Genomic DNA, 16,442 nt, shown 5'->3' with positions numbered 1-16,442 from the left:
GACTGCAGCTTTTGGTTAAAGCACTGTAGGGCTGCTGGGCTTACAACATCTCTCTTCATCCTTGTAAATATTAAAACCTGTTATTTACACCAAACCTGTCACCTTTCCCCCAGAGGAAAACTACATTAAAAATGCTCCACAGCCTGTGCTCAACTTTTATACAGGGGGAAAATAAAAGCAGGACTGTGCTGCAGATTTTACTTTAAAGGATCTCTTTCACAGTCCTTTCAGGGGCTTCTGAACAGGAGGTTTGTGAATTAATAACAACATACATGTCAGGCAGACACTGGAATTCGAGTTATTTTAACTCCAACTAAAGGCCTGTGTTTGAATGTCTGAATGCATTCCTTTGTGGCTGAGACTTTTGGAGTCTTAAAACTGCAAAGACCATCTCTTCATTACAAATATTCCATTTCTTAGTCATTCTTGTGTCAAAGGACTGCTGCAGAGAAAATCTGCAGGAGTGTGGTCCAGCAGGAAGCAGAAATCAGGAATGCTTTGTTGCAGAAGTAGGGATGTGTAGAGCCAAATCTGCTCACTGAGGTTGGCATCTCTGTTATGTACCAACATCTTCGGTACCAAAAATGCTTAAAAGCCAAAATGAATACCAGCATTACTTAGCTAGTACTCACACTACAGTGTGATCCATCTTGATCCTAGTTCTTAGGATCTAGTGGACTTATTTACTGTTAAGTGGGAGATTTTTGTGGGTTTCCTTCTAATCTAATACAGAGTCTGGATGACTGCTGGGCTGGAGGGTTAACAGACCTCGGTATTTGCATACCTGGTTGTTACTGCCAACTTCTTAACTGTCAGAATGGCTCAGAAATGGCTGGCTTATTGGACTATATAGTTTAATGGCTATTAAAGACATTCTTGCACAATAAACCCTGTAATTGTTCCTCCGGACACCCTTTTTTCAAGTATTTGCTAAATAGAATAAACATTTCCATGTAGATGTAACAGCAGCACAATGTACAAACGAAATGGGTGAAAGGAGGCATGAGAATGACTTTGTGTTTTATGAAAGTCTGACTGATTTTTAGGAACATGACAGCTATTTCCACCTCATGAACCCCTCAGTAAAAGAATCCTGATTCAAGTTTTATGACCCAGGCACTATCAGGAGTGGAGGCAAAAAGCTGCTGCCTGCCTTGTCTGCTTTCCCCACTGCTGCATTGCTAGCAGCAGACTCATCCCTTTCTTGAATCCCCTGAGAAAGTCTCTGAGATGGCTCATGCGTAGGAAGTAACTTCCATTCTGTTCTGTGCAAAAACAACCGCCAGCACTTTGCTGGAGCTGAACGTCTCATGCACGAGCCAACACAAATATGCCAGTGAGCAAGGAGGATCCTGGCTAGGTTCAGCTAAACAATCTGACCTTTTTCTTGGCTTGGCTCTGAAACCTATGTGAAATGTATCGAACCACTCCATTCTGGCTGTCTGCTGTGCACAAGCGCATTGGGCAGGGCTAAAGAAAACCTTTTATAATCAACACTCTGTAGTAACATTTTCTTACAGCTTAAACTCATAGAATGGTTAGAGTTAGAAGGGACCTTAAAGATCATTTATTTCTAACCCCCCTGCCATGGCTAGGGACACCATGTCCTGTTAAATGTTAGTTAATGATGGCAGGGTACCCAATCATGAGAGGTAGGGAGCAAAAACTGGCTGAAGTATACCCAACATTTGGTGCAGCACATGTTCAGGACAGTTTTTCAGTCCTGGAATCGTACTTATGCCTCTGCATTTAGCCAAGCCAACTTTCCAAGAGGATATATTCCCAAGGCTGAGACTCAAACCTATGCACTTCATATCATTTAGATTCTGTTACGATCATTTAGTTATTTGGTGCTTCCTTCTCATTCTCCCAGAGAATATGGACAAACATCACCTTACCATTACTCCATTAGAAACTTTAATTCTGTGCATTTCTCCACGTTGAAATGAAGATTTAACAGCAAGCTATTGTCACAGCATTTCTTCCCCTCTGTTACGTGACATTTAAATAACCATAACTGGTATTTTTGAGTTGGTTTCACCTCGAAAGATTCCAGTCCCTTTTACAGCCCAGCAGAGGCTTTGCTATTCTTGCACTAAGAAGTTGATAAGGGCAGTTCTGGGAGACAGAAAGGCCTTTTGAATGGTTCGCCCCTGGAGATGCTTGGCTCCAAGTTCACTCTGAAGAACCAGCTCATGGACTTCTTCAAAATTGCGGGCTGCTTGCTGAGGCACAAAAACTTTGCCACAAGCTTTGTTATTGATCTGGAAAAGAGAGACATGAAAATGAGAGAAAAGCACAGAAGTTACTAGAATGGTTTATGCAATTTCATTGCCTGAACCCAATCCATCTCATTACACAGAAAGCGGACCAAACTCTCTTTTCGCCACCATCCAACTTTCCAAGTAGAGGCTAACATTCGCCATACCTCCTCTGTCCAACTGTCATAAGAGAATGAAACTCTGACTCAGGATACTCAAGGAAAACTGAAGAAGTGGCCATAGGAAGCCTTAGTTTTGCAGACAGCAAGGAGCATGTGACTATGCAACACGGCGATCTTTGAGGCTGAAAAACGTGACAGTTATGCAAGCTGAATAATGAGAGTGAACACAGTGGTTTGTCAAGTGGGAATCTTGGTTGGACGTACATCTAGGCTGAAACCTGGATTCCTTCCAGCTGAGCAATGCCTTAAAGAGATCCAAATGCAAGTGTTACTAAAATATTTGGCTGAAAAGGTACCAGCAAGATTCATCATTGCTTGTTTTTAGAAAACCAGGCTTTAACTCGCTGTATGTTGCATTTGTCCTAAATGCATGACTCATTAAGCCAACACTGACCACAAAGATGACAACCACGCATAAAATAATGCTTTCCTCTGTGTGGCTGGTTTTCAGAGCAGCTTCCCTGCTGGTTTTGCATCAGCAGGGCAGAATCACGTAAGTAAAACTGAGTAAGGCTTTCAGCGGGAATCACCTTAATGTATAAAATGGTCTTGTGAATACTTTCTGTCATCCAGTAAGGGCAGACAGTGGACAGAGACTACAGAGCTTTACTGAGTACCTTTCTGGAACTGGCATCAAGTTCATGATTACAAAAGCTTTCAGATCTATATGGAGTACTTGCAGAGGATTAATGAACAGAACAGCCATCCCATGACGTAGCAAACGAAAGAATTTGAACTTTTTAATCCAGCTCTATCAAATTACTTGCATGAAAGTCTGCTGTAGGTACTGCAGATCTTTGATTTCCAGTATCAATGCAATGGCTTTTCAGCCCTCTAAAAGGAACATATGTTGCTTCATACAGCTCGGACATAAAAATACACACAGTTTGGTTTTCACCTAGATTTCAGCCAGGATACACGTATGTAACATACCACGAATGAGAGAGACCTACCTCACTACCTAGTTTGTATTTTACTGAAAAATACAATAATCTGGGCAATCCTCTGGCAGAGGAAGTTGGTACAGATTTTTAAGGAACAAGATGAAGTCTCAGATGCAGCTGGGATGAGTCATTTTTGGTTTCTGACCAGACTCAGCGTTAATTTGCAGTGATAATGTAGGTAGGCTTTTTGCTATTCCTACATGCAGCCGTAACACGGAACCATAGAAGGCTGTCTGTCTTAAACTTCGCCTTTAGCACCTGGTGCAAAGTAAATCCCTTTGAAAAACACAGAAGAGTTCATTTTAAAAGCTTTTGTGAAAAATAAATACAAGTTGTTCTTTTCAACAGGGCACTTCAGGGGAGAAATGCATTCCATAGGAAAAAGAAAACAGTACAATCCAAACAGACAGACGTTTAGTGATAATATAAAGCACACTTGTCAGCTTGCTGCTAGGACACACAGGCTGCAGTTCAAAACTATGCCTGCTGAGTTAAAATGTCATTCACTGTCCGTGATGCAAATTAACAGGTCCCAGTGGGTGGATGGTGGCCAGCAGAAACTTGCCACGCTAGCCTTTTTGGTGCTGTTCCCAACAGAAAAGCCAAGAGGTTCAAATCAACTTAGTAAACAAATGACTGGGCAACCTGACACTGCATACCTTCCCACAGCGTGCTGTGATGCTATCAAATGCTAGGCTAGTGATGATTTCAGCACATGTTTGCAGCACGGATTTCATTATATCATAGGTATCATGATGTAAACATATTAACACCACTCTTAAAATAAGCATCTGCAGATTTAATTCACACTAAGTGTTGCAAGCTTCCTATTTGTGTATTGTTTTAGTTGAGGGGCTAGATTGCCAGCAGGATGAATATCTTATGCTCTGCTTCCATCTCTCTTCTGCATAACCTTCAGCAGCTCCAGGTCAAAGTGCCAGCCCAAGAAACTTGGGTGCTGGCAGCCTTTTCTCTCTGACGTAACATGGTAAACTGCAAGAGGAGAAATAAATGATGCTTGGGTCCTTCCTTCCCCTGAGGAAGGAAATGGATGCTTTTTCTTTTCTTCTTTTTTTAAGTTATTATTTAACTATTTGACATTTTAGACTATTTTGGATCTAGAGGGAACTCAAGGGGTTATCAAGGATGAAATGAAATCACAAAAGACTGAAAAATAAGCACCTGGAGGCTGCAGAGGAAAAAAAAAAGGTTTAGTTCAACTCTGGTATTTTTTTACCACTGATGCATTAATCCATCCAAGAAGTGCAAAGGAAAATAACTATCTGTGCACTTTGAGGCCTTCTTCATATGCCAAAGCAAGAAAAGTGACACCAACTATTTTTTACTTTAGAAAAACATCAGTTCTGAGACCACAGTTGTAAGACAGACGCTGCTAATGGTCCTGTGCCACCTAGAAAATGTGAGGAATGCTCATCATTTCACCCCAGTGCTCGTTCATAGGCTGAAATGCACACTGCATCCAGGTCAGGTTTTTCACAGCATTAACAACATACAGTACAATTCAAAATCTTCAACTTTGCAATAACATTTAGAGTAACAGATATCAGGCATATGCAGTGAATTGAAAAGTCTGTCTTCTCAGCAATCTGTATTCTATCGGCTGAGGATGCAGAAACTTGGTTGCTTTTGCTGCTTTGGGTTAAATATGGAAAGACATAACTCCAGCACAGACAGGAAATAATGAAGTATTTTGTGTCAAGAGAAATAAAACCAGAATGTCTCAGCAGGCAAATCCCTGGCAGCCTGAGGCTGTTAGATGTCTCGAGAAGAATAGGGTTGCGGCCCAAAGACTCAGTTTGACTGTGCAGCCTTGTGAAGAGACACTGCCTCTTTGCAACTGAGCAATTCCTCCATTTGTCAAGTGTTTCTTGGTTTAATGAGGTCAATTTATTTTTGCAGTCATACAAAAACCTACAGTGGCAACAAATATTCACATTTATGATTTCCCCCTGCTCCTCCATATTTCCCTTTTGCCCTCCTCTTACAGTAGGAAGCCAGGGATACTCCCTAGCCACTGTTCTAAAGAATTATTGCCAGTTTGAAAAAAGGAACTTGTCTCTTTGGTCTCCCAGTCCCTGGCTTTCTCAGAGCTAAGGAAGATGTTTATCTACATCATGTATGACTTAGAACACAGGGACTGCTTTTTCCCTTATTACAAGACTTCTCCACAAGGCTATGGCTTTGACACAGTCAACCAGGAAACGAAACAAAACATAATTTTCATAATGGTTGTTTAAAGCAAAATTCATTTTTACTTTTCTGGTTCCTATTTGTGAGAAGGAAGTTTCAATGTCAGCATAAAACCAGCAGTGAAATGTTCAGACATTTTCATGTTTGGCTCTATAGTCTTAAAACCACTGGAGTTTATCATTTTCCCTGTATTGCTGAAGCTTTTATTTTAAAGATATATTTAATACCAGATTTGCTTTACCCACAATTGCAAACAAGTTTCTATAATTACACAATTTCTCATTCATCACTTCCTTATAAACTGGACACTGGAATTTAAGATGTTTGCTAGCTGTGCTTGAAGGCAAAGGTTTCTTTGAAGCTTGAGGAAATTATATACCTCAGTGAAGATTTCTACTGGTATAAATGAATGGAAGGAGGGACAAAGAAGGAAGGAAGGAAGGAGAGACGAAGAAGGAAGGAAGGAGAAACGAAGAAGGAAGGAAGGAAGGAAGGAGAGACGAAGAAGGAAGGAAGGAAGGAGAGACGAAGAAGGAAGGAAGGAAGGAAGGAAGGAGAGACGAAGAAGGAAAGAAGGAGAGAAGGAAAGCAACAAACCCACAGTGAATATTAGGCTAAATCTGCTTTTAATCCCAGCTGATACTTGAGTCCATCTCCTTGGTTTGGGAAAAGATGTCAGTGAAAAATTTCCTCCAAAAATACATTTTCTGTGGCCTTTGCTAAGGACATATGTTGAATGTTGGACAAAAATCAGTGTTTTAGCAGCATTTCTCATTCTGATCAAGTGGACTGACAGAGATGTGGCAAGACATGAAATTATCTGCAAAGATACTTTGATTAAGGAAATCTACAGCAACATGACTTCCCCTAAATCCAACCAGCCTCTTTCCTCCTCAAAAAAAACCCAAGCTGAAGAGCAATAACTTAACGGCCTTACTCCTACTCGAGGGAGCTAACAGAATAAATGCATTATTTCTGTTCCTCTTACACACACAGCACATGCAGTTTTACAGGACCAAATTACATTTCTTGTAAAGGCTCCATTTCATTCAATGTCTGCACGCTGTATTAAAGGTTATTCTTTGGTGAACAGTGAAAAAGGCAGGAGTCCTGCAGATCTAATAGCATGTAACTACGTATTTACAGACTTCCATAACATGCCTGAGCATGAAGAATTTACAGAACAGAATTAGAGAATTAACTATGTTGGAAAAGACCTTTAAGATCTTCAAGTCCAACCTTTACCTCAGGACTGCCAAGGCCACCATTAAACCATATCACTAAACCTGAAGGCAAGTTGACCAGGAGTCAGTTGATGGAGGGGCTGAGACACTACACATGGATCCCCACGTGTTTAGCTGGAGGTAGCCTCTCTTACAGTTGCAGTGGCACTTGCTGCTACTGTGTACAATCTAATGCTAAAGCTTTATGATGCTTGGGAGCTTGCTGAATACAGACTAGTTAACCAAAGACATAGGGAAATGACAGTAAACTACACTGTGCATGTACACATACGTTGGAAAATTACAGGTTAACTAAAGGTCGTTACATGTCTACTCTTCTACTGAACTGCTGGCTTTTTCCCTAGACCACAACAGTCTTAGAGCTTGAAGAGAAACTGGAATGCAGTTATAATGTTACCAAAGATACAGGGTTTTCCTCAACCTCATTCCTGCAACGTGCCAGAAATTCATCCCAAGGCAGACAGGAAGCATCTTTTGGCAAAAATGACAGCAACTTAACCCAGCTTGTGAGGGGTTGTATTAGGCAACCATAGCACTACAGGTACCACAAGAAATGTCACCTAAGTATACATTTTTGTACAGGGCCATTTTTTCTCTGTCAGGCAAAAAATCTGGAGGGACTTGTATTTTGAGCATACTTTTGACTGTACCGCCCTTGCACACAGTTGTTCATTAGTCAGATCTCCACATGTACCAATATGCATTCACTCAAAAAGATTTAGATTTAGATCATCTCCCTTCCAGATTTACTACATTCATTTCATTTAGGAAACCATTTTAATTACTCAGCATAATGGTAATTGCAGCTTCTAGTCCCTCTGGAGCCACCTAAGAAGGGAAGTGACTTCCACAAGAGCTTGTAAAGCATTAGTTGGCCACGACTTAAGCAGATGAAAATGCTCTTACCAGAACAGACATCTCCACAACATCTGATGGCTGAAGGTACTCTGGGTCTACTTTGGGCCAAGACTGATGCAGCACATCAGCATCCCAGCGGTGATGAGTACAAAGTTTATTCTGCAGGTGTGCCAAACCTGGAGAATGAAACCAGCCAAATATTCAGCTGTACTGTAATCAGAACATTCAATCTGTTTAACAAATAACATCAGAATAAAGTTGACTTTAAAAGCAAGTCCCCAAGGAAGAAATAACACTGTTTAGATCGGCATACAGCACGCTGTAAACAGAGAGATAGCTACTTTGGAAGTGCTTGTTTCATACCATGCATAGGGATGCTAACATTGAACGCTGTGGGCACATTTTAGGTGTGGACTAGCGCTCCATAACTTTGCCAAAAGCTCAGAAGACCACTGTTGGTGATTTGAAGTTGTAACACTGCAACAGAGCTGACCTCTCCTTCCAGAAGTCAATCATAATACTGAGGGTTTTTTCCCCAATAACACCACCAGTTTAGAATTTTACTAACAGCTCAATCAAAATGCTAAACCATAATGGCTTATTATTTCCCCATCTGTAATATGCTGCGTAGCTTCTAAATTTGTATGTCAAGTGAAGTATCTTTTCTCATAAACTGAACGTGCCACATAACAATACCTTGCACAGCTTGCTTTCCTTTCTTATATGTGCATTCTGAAACACTTCATCCTTTGATTTTATATAAAGCTGCTCATTAGCTGTAAGTGATCTTGTATTAAAGAGGTTTTGCTCTCCCCAATTCACTGCTGATTTGTCTAAGTAATAGAATAGGATACAATTAATTCTGAAGCTGCATTCTTTGACTGAATAAAAGCTTCTAAGTGGGGTTTATGTTGCTGTTTACTCCATCTGTAGGACAAAAGATTCCACTTGACAACAGGCTATCAAATATGATCAATACTGATGAAGATTGCCCTTGTGAATCTCACAGAGGCAGAGGATTTTAAAATGAAAGCCATTCCCTGTGTATAAATAAGAACACAACTAAAACTTCCATAAGCACATGCTTCACTCAGAACTGCAAAATGCATGTGAAGTCTCATCTGGTTTAGGGAAACTCCAGCAAGAGTGTAAAGAAAACCCATCAAGAGAAGATTCACTGTTGAGACCAAGGCACCTGAAACTGTTGAAAACACAGTACAACAGCAGACAGAGGAGCAAAACCAACCCGTGCACAATGCACACGCAAATGCAGCTGGATTGTTTAGACTCATACATTGAGTAACAGCAATCAGGGACATAAGGAGACAAGCCATTTTCTCCAGAAAAACCTGCCAGAGCTTTGTCAGCACTCTTTCAGACAAAGCACTTTGTTGAGATGACGCACAACCTTGCTATTTGCTGACTGATTCAGAAAGGGGCAGTGGGATGCACCGATGGGACCTGCTTCCAATGGCAAGCAAGAACGTGCACATTTCATGAGAATAACAGCTAAGCCACAATCTTATTAGGTAAATAACTGAGTGGAACACTTCAATGGATCTGGTTTTGTGTATTTTGTTTTCCTCCTGCAGCAGTAGCTCAGGAACTCAAAGAGCAAAAAGATAGGAACCCAAGCATGAGTGATTCATTATCACATTGACTTTAAAGACAACAGCTGCTAGCTTCTTCCCTTTTTGGCTTTGAACAACCAGATGAGCTCATTTCTTTCCAACTGATCACATGCCTTGTGGCAGAAGTATACATACTGGCCACTCCTTACTTTCCTGTTGAAGTGGATTCTTCTAACTCTTCAAACCCCACGTTCTGATATAAGTCAAGAGCTTCGAGCCGCGAAAGCAAAACCAAGGTCACTTTAATCTTTGTGAAGGCCATTAGTCCTAATAAACCTACTACTAGAAAAAATTCCAGTGTATTCTGTAGAAGATAAAGTGTGACTAAGCACAGTGTTGATCTTTTGGTTCATTTTCTTGCTACAAAGTGAGCTCATCCATGTTAAAAAAGAAAGTGCAAAAGTCAACAGAATTAGTTTCAGAAAACAGAGTTTGACAGGAAACCAAAATGAAGGTGTTGGTTATGCTGCCTCCTTGGCTTCCTGCCTTAATTCACATTTTGTGAGCTGTAAACCACAGAAAATGTAACAATTTGGGTTGTATTTTCAAAACGAACACACACACAAAACTTCACTGCCATGATTCAGAATGGTGATGGTCCACTTGTTAGGATCCAGGCAGAACCCTCCTCCAGCCTTCCCACTTGATTCTGAGACACTACACCAAAGCACTGTTCGAGAAGTTAAAAACTGACCATTTCACAGACTTTTATTGTGAAAACATTAAAACCTTAGTTTACTGTCTCATTGTACTGGAAAAGTGCCTAGTGAACTGCACATTATGAAGCAGTGTGCAACTTGCTTTGTCTGTTTTTGATGTGTTTTGCTTTTATGGCTATAAATTCTCTTGCAGATACAGGACAGAAAGCCAACTGAGTACATTTTTACTTACTGTAACCCATTTACTTACATATACATATCTGTACAGCCACACAGGACAGATCAAAGGCAACAGTTGTGCTCAATCTGAAGCCCTGATCCTGCTATTGGATCTGCTTCAATGCACTTTTACTGACTAGCAAGCTCTGATGTGATTATGGAGTAAGCGCCAGCACAGAGATGTTAACACAGCAGAAGAGGCAAGGAAGTTAATGAAGGCATCTGAATCAATGCAGTGTCAAGAGTTTAGGACCAGGGATTTTCTAACAGATCAGAGGGAGCAGCATAAAATGAGTATGAGGGTGCATTATCCAAATGCTGATGGTAACTTTCGGATTTAGCTAAAGTAAAAATCCACCATGCCAGCAGACAAGCAGTAAAGTCTTTATAAAGCACAGAGCAGGAGAATGTAAGGGTAAGTGCAGATGCATCTGGGTCAGTATCTTACTTGCCTTTGCAGTCTCTGTTACTGTGTTATTTGTTCTTGATATTCTTTCTTACTATTTAATGTATCTTCCTATTTGACAGTAGCATATCCAAAACGCCTTTTTGCAGCCCAGGAGGAATAAGTCTGTCAGTCATATGTGAAATGGTCTGCAGGCTTAAAGAACAGTAACAACTGTTTCCAGACAGCTCTGAGAAAAACTCTTATTATACTACTAGTACAGTACTGCAGAACCGGGTTGAGAAAAGCCTAACCATTCTAACTCTAAAATGTGTTTCCAATTCAGCAAACTTCATGCGAATTCTTTTAACCTTTGGAAGATGATCTGTCTTCCTCTATTTGCACAAACTTACTGTCCTCCATTGTGGGTTATTACTCTTGGAGGAAATAAAGCATTTTTCATTAGTTCCAAATTGTGTTTTTTCTTGGGTTTGTGAAAGGGGATTTCTGCATTCAGCTTTTCAATTAAAACCTTCAAAATTAATTAGCTCCTACACTTAGCTCTGCTCTTTACAGATGCCTTCTTAAGCAAGGACTGAATTCAGACAAAGACATCCTTGCAAAAGAGCTGTTGTAGTGCGAGTTAAAATGTTGCTAAGAGAACTATACCATTACAAATTCCAATAATTATGTTTCATTTCAACATATCTTAAGCTGTGCTTATCATCAGGGTGTATCTTTCATGTGCTATCTCTAATAAAAATTTAACAACTCACAATAAGCAGTTTCATATCCTTGTCTGGACAGCAAAATCCTGTACTAGTACAACCTAAAAACAAAAAAACCTCTCAAATGGTGTCTGTATATTCCTCAGATACAAGGTTTCAGGAAGGAAACAGATTTCCTCATCCTGTTAGTGTTCATAAACTGCCAAGATATCAGCCGGATGAACTCTTCCCACACTGAGGGGCTACAGTCGCTTTGTATGTTATTAAGCGATAAACCAGTGTATTCACTGCACAGTTAAAGACCATTAGGTTGAATCACCAAAACACTGTTCCTCCTCTAATCAGGAAAAGAGCTCCTTCACACACAAAATATGAAAGCATTGGGTTACGATTATTCAGCTGCTGAAAGGTGAAGCACTTCTCAAACAGCACTCAAGCAGCTTGTCCTTCACTCAAACTAGAAGTATTCACTGCCAATACTGAAGTATGCTCTTTAACCCGCTCACAAAGAGACCAAACTCTTCGTTTCTACCTGATGCATGAAAACAGGATGGTCATATATAAACTAAACCCCATGGGAGAGTAATTCTTTAGCTGCAGAAGAACAACAATTGCTGTCCCTTGACTCTATCTAATTTTACCTCAATTATACTTAAAAGTTGCATGCTACATCAGAAGCATCCTTGGCATGTCAAACGGTAGTTCTGACTTTGCAGTTTATTGACATACTAACAAAGAAAACACAGTGGACTGGAAAGCTACGATTTCAAATGAACCCTGATGCAACTCTTACAAAGCAGAATAGCGGTATTACTATCAAAATTACTTATAGCGCTGATGCTAGTCATTACTTTAAATGTCAAGCAAAGCATCTTTAACACTCCAACATATCCTTTGTAATCTGCCCAATACTTTCGTTAGCTGGTTATCATTCAGACTGATTTGCAGTTAAACCCAGCTTTAAGGAACTTTTTTTGCTAACCAAGATGATACCTACATACACATTTATACACTTGGACAGGTTTTAATTCGTACAAGCTACTATATTAGAAAACACAGATTTGCTTCTTTTCTTTTTACATTTTGTTGTGATCTGTGTCAAATAACTTTAAGGTTGAAACGGAAATCATGTAAATACAATATATTTAAATATAAATGCATTCAGAATGCAAATACTTAAGAAAATCTGTTAGATACTTAAAATTTATCATATCCCATTTGCAGCAAAATGTTATTTTTTTTGAGCAAAGGAAAATATTTTATGTAAGTACCAAATAAAACCATCAGTATCAGATATTTTTGGACATGAGAGTCTTCGAGTTTTTAATATTTATAGATGCTAATCTCTTTGCCCAGCTTTTTATTCCAATGCTAGAAAAGAAAGGAAGGTTGGTTGATCTTTTTTTTTTCCCCCAATTTCCATAAGAACTGTCATTTAAACTACAAAAAAATACTACTTACACTAGCAGAAGAACTTCCACTTATCAAAAGTTAATGTTATTACCACTACAAAGCCTCATTCCAGGTGCTCAGCCAGAAAATTCTATAGTTCCGTCTTTTCAAATCTTTGGCTGAATTAAGTAATCCAATACATGAAGTGAGGGTCTTATTGTAGGTTGTCATTATTTCACATTGATTTTAAATTCTATTGTACTTTCTACTTCAGTGTTTCTTGACCATAACCAGTGATCAGAAAAGCATAAAAGGAGAGGTTACAGCATAACAGTATTACTCATTCTGTGAACAATGCAAACAGTCAAAATTAGTAAGAATGCTCTTTTTCTTCAAAAATGCTTAAATACAGAAGGAAGTGTAACGTGGTTCAGAGTTAACACAAGTCACTGCTCCTACCGCTATTCCTACTCAAATGCAAAACTATGTTTGATATGTTAACTACGTTAACTGCAGGGCTTCCAAATTTCCCTGTTTCATTTATCCCTGTAGAAGGAAAAATGCTCCTTATTTTAATCACTAAACCAAGCAACATGTAAATGCTGCGCACAAGTTACTTTAGAATGAAATACCAGTATTTAATTAGAAATGCACTGCTTATGTGTTGCTTATTACCGGTGTTACAATAGCAGCAGAGGCTTCCACCAAGTGTGGGGGTCCACTGCTATATGTGCTATTTATAGAGCTAATTACTTAGTCAGCTTTTCCGGACTACTTTACGAGAGAGGAAGCAGCACTATCCCTACTTTTAGATGCAAAGTCAAGGTACAAAAAGAGAGACTTACTCTGAGTGTGTATGGAGAACTAAAGCACAAAGAAAACCAAAGAGAGTATTTAGAAAGCTTACTTTTTATATTGAAGGTATTTAAAATAAGAAAGCATCATTACCTATACATAATAAAGTTTAAGAAATTGGTTCCATCACAAGAGAAACAAGACTTGGTGGAACCAGAGTGCAATTTGGAATATGAATGTGGAAAATCTTTCTTTAGACTACAGGTGAGTGTTTTTCACCAGAAATCTGAATCCCAGGACAGAATTGTTGGCTATTTCAAAGCAACATAGTCTCCTTACCATAGCAGTTAAACGTACATATGTTCTCCTGATAACATTGCTTAATAACTTTGACTGCGTTCAAAGAGATTGTGATTTTCTTGTTCAGTCCTAAAATTCTTCAGACAATAATCACCACACAGTCGAGTTTTTTATGCTAGTTGCACTGAATTATAATGCTTAGTCTCTGGACCACACAAGCAAACTGTTATCTTTAAATGCAGACAGAAGCCGAGGACAATGCACTCCCAGTTCTTATATGCTTCCTTTTCAGTCTTGCATCAGGGAGAGATCCACCAAATGTTTATCATTCTCATTCTCCAGTGATTTTAGTACTTAGAAAAGACTTGCTCCTCTACTGTTAAAACGTTACAGGGTTAAGCTTTACATTTGACAAGTTACATTAAGACATCCTTGTCTTCTTTGTCATTGTATCAGATGTATTTGATAATTCTGTATTCCCTAACATATATTTGAATTCCAATTTCACAAGGCACTTTATGTTTAAGTAATTACCTAGAACCTCTTCTGCCTCCATTCCAAGCAGTGTGGAAAATAAAGTCATGGCAATCACTTCCATTCAAGTATAATTCTAATTGTAGTAGGCAGTACTTCATAACTTAAGAGAATATCAACCAGAAATAGCTTTTTTCCAGGTAGATCAAGTCTGATGCCACTCTTTATTCTAAACACTTAAGCTTGCATTAAGACACCTTAAGAACACTGGAAATAAAAACACAGAAAAAAACCCCACTCTTCCTAACACATCTTGCTATTCCCTGAGCTCTGCCCCATGTTACTGCTGCGAACAAGAACAGCCTTTCTTTGGCAGTGAACATTGTTCCAGGGCCATGCACAACTCTCAAACAGAAGCAATTTACTAGCTCTGCTCTGTAAACACTTGAATACACAACGTCTTAGGATGACAGTTGAAAATAAAACTGTTAAAACTCCATCCAAGAGCTAACATTAGGTCCAAAACCACATAGCAATTTGTGGCTAGTCTTAATGTAGAATATATTCCTACCTTCCCCCATACATCTTGGGACTTCTCCCAGCAAACCTGAAAAGCAATTGCTGAACTCTAGCATGCAAGTATCTTATTTCACTTGCTTTAACTGCACCGAGCAACTCGGCCCACTTGGGCTTCAGACCTCAAGGTTTACTACTGTGACAGACCTTAAAAAAGATTCCCTGCCTGCCATTCCCACTCTCCACAAAACTGATGTGCAGCATGACATCCCTCAGCCTCCAGAGAACCCTACAAGAGTTGGATATTGATTGGACTTCTTAGTTTACAGCCCTCTGCCATGGTTCTCTTTACCTGAATTCCTAAAAGAAATACTTGTAGTCCAAAGACTCTGAAACAATTGTTTGGAAAAGTGCTGTTTCTATCCTCACGTTTAGCTCTTCACACTGCCATCCACACTCAGGAGCAGCTGGCAGCTGACACAGGAATTCCTTATGTAAGCCCTGTCTTGAAATTTTCTTCCTTCTCCCTTTCTCTGCCTAGCCTGAAGAAATCCACCTTTGTATGCAACAAAAAAGAAACTAAAAGCAGAAAGAGAGATCTGAACACCACAAGCTTCAAGTTTGTTTAGGAATTATGAGAGCAGGTGACAAGACAGATGCAGAATTCAGGGATAAGTTGACACATGTACTATGTTACAGGCATTTTTTTGCAAACCTTTTGCCTGGAACACCAATATAAAGTTTATTTTTATAACTACCTTTCCACATCTCTGATGCAATGTGTGGAGCCATAGGTGCAACCATAATACAGAGTGAAGCCAAAGCATCTTCAAATTCTGTGCTGTGGAGAAGAAGAGGCCGGGAAGCTTGCTAAGCAAAAGATAAGGAAAAGAAAATGAACAGTTAATATTCTGAGGTGGGGGTAATATAATTTAACTAAGAAGAAAATACAGTAGTAAAACCTAAAATCAGTATCTATGCTTAGGACAATGTAATTTCACAATAAATTGGAAACTTAGGAAAAGTTCTGGAGCACTAAAGTCACAATTCTTGGTCACTGAGTGTTCTCTAACACTCGGAAGCTAATCCTGAAGAGGCCGATGCAGTTCCTTAGGGATCTGCTCTAGTACTGGAATCTGAACACAGACCCATGTGGCACTGAAAAACATCCTGAGTGCTGCCACTTCTAGAAGTGCAATCTTAGATAAAACCAGAGCTATCTGAGAAGAGGTGAAGTACTTGTATAAGAGAGTCAAAATGTGCAGAATGCAGCATGGGGTTTGTTGGGATAAGGTTCAGTTGTACAGGGTCCTTGAGTAGCTTAGGTAAGGCTGAATTTAGTGACAAACTGAGGTTTTAGAGCTGAAGGAAGCTTTGGGAATGAAAAGTGCAGCACAGCCTTTTACAATTTGATGTTCAGATTGCTTTGGTAAAGTGTTCACCTTCTTTAGTATAGAACATTTTCAATTTCTTACAAATGGTTCTATATAGGCAAAATCTGAACTTTCATTTTCCTATGAAGCCAGATAAGCTTCTTTTTTCTTTGCCTGTTTCATAGAATCATAGAATAGTTAGGGTTGGAAAAGACCTTAAGATCATCCCGTTCCAACCCCCTGCCATGGGCAGGGATACACACACTAAAC

The 16,442-nt window shown here is 39.5% G+C and overlaps 1 protein-coding gene across 2 annotated transcripts in view; it reads right to left on the bottom strand.

Annotated features, from left to right (window-relative positions):
- Positions 1–1,894: 1,894 nt before the first annotated feature.
- The window catches only part of LARS2 (leucyl-tRNA synthetase 2, mitochondrial), a 60,715-nt gene continuing 46,167 nt past the window's right edge, over positions 1,895–16,442 (bottom strand). Inside the window, exons 19-21 of one of the 2 annotated variants that reach the window (XM_057431617.1) lie at positions 15,558–15,669; positions 7,749–7,876; positions 1,895–2,264 (exon numbers count right to left, since the gene is read on the bottom strand). In XM_057431617.1, the coding sequence (XP_057287600.1) occupies positions 2,085–2,264; positions 7,749–7,876; positions 15,558–15,669 (420 nt within the window). In that variant the 3' untranslated portion in view covers positions 1,895–2,084. The remainder of the gene's footprint in view (positions 2,265–7,748; positions 7,877–15,557; positions 15,670–16,442) is intronic. The other variant, XM_057431618.1, reaches the window with a different exon arrangement.

This window comes from Pezoporus wallicus, unplaced genomic scaffold (assembly GCF_028554395.1).
Source record: "Pezoporus wallicus isolate ANWC-B61680 ecotype Strahan unplaced genomic scaffold, APGP_CSIRO_Pwel_v1 scaffold_11491, whole genome shotgun sequence".
Classification (NCBI taxonomy): Eukaryota; Metazoa; Chordata; class Aves; order Psittaciformes; family Psittacidae; genus Pezoporus; species Pezoporus wallicus.
Note: the sequence above shows the minus strand (reverse complement) of the source record. Positions and strands in the feature narration are given on the sequence as shown.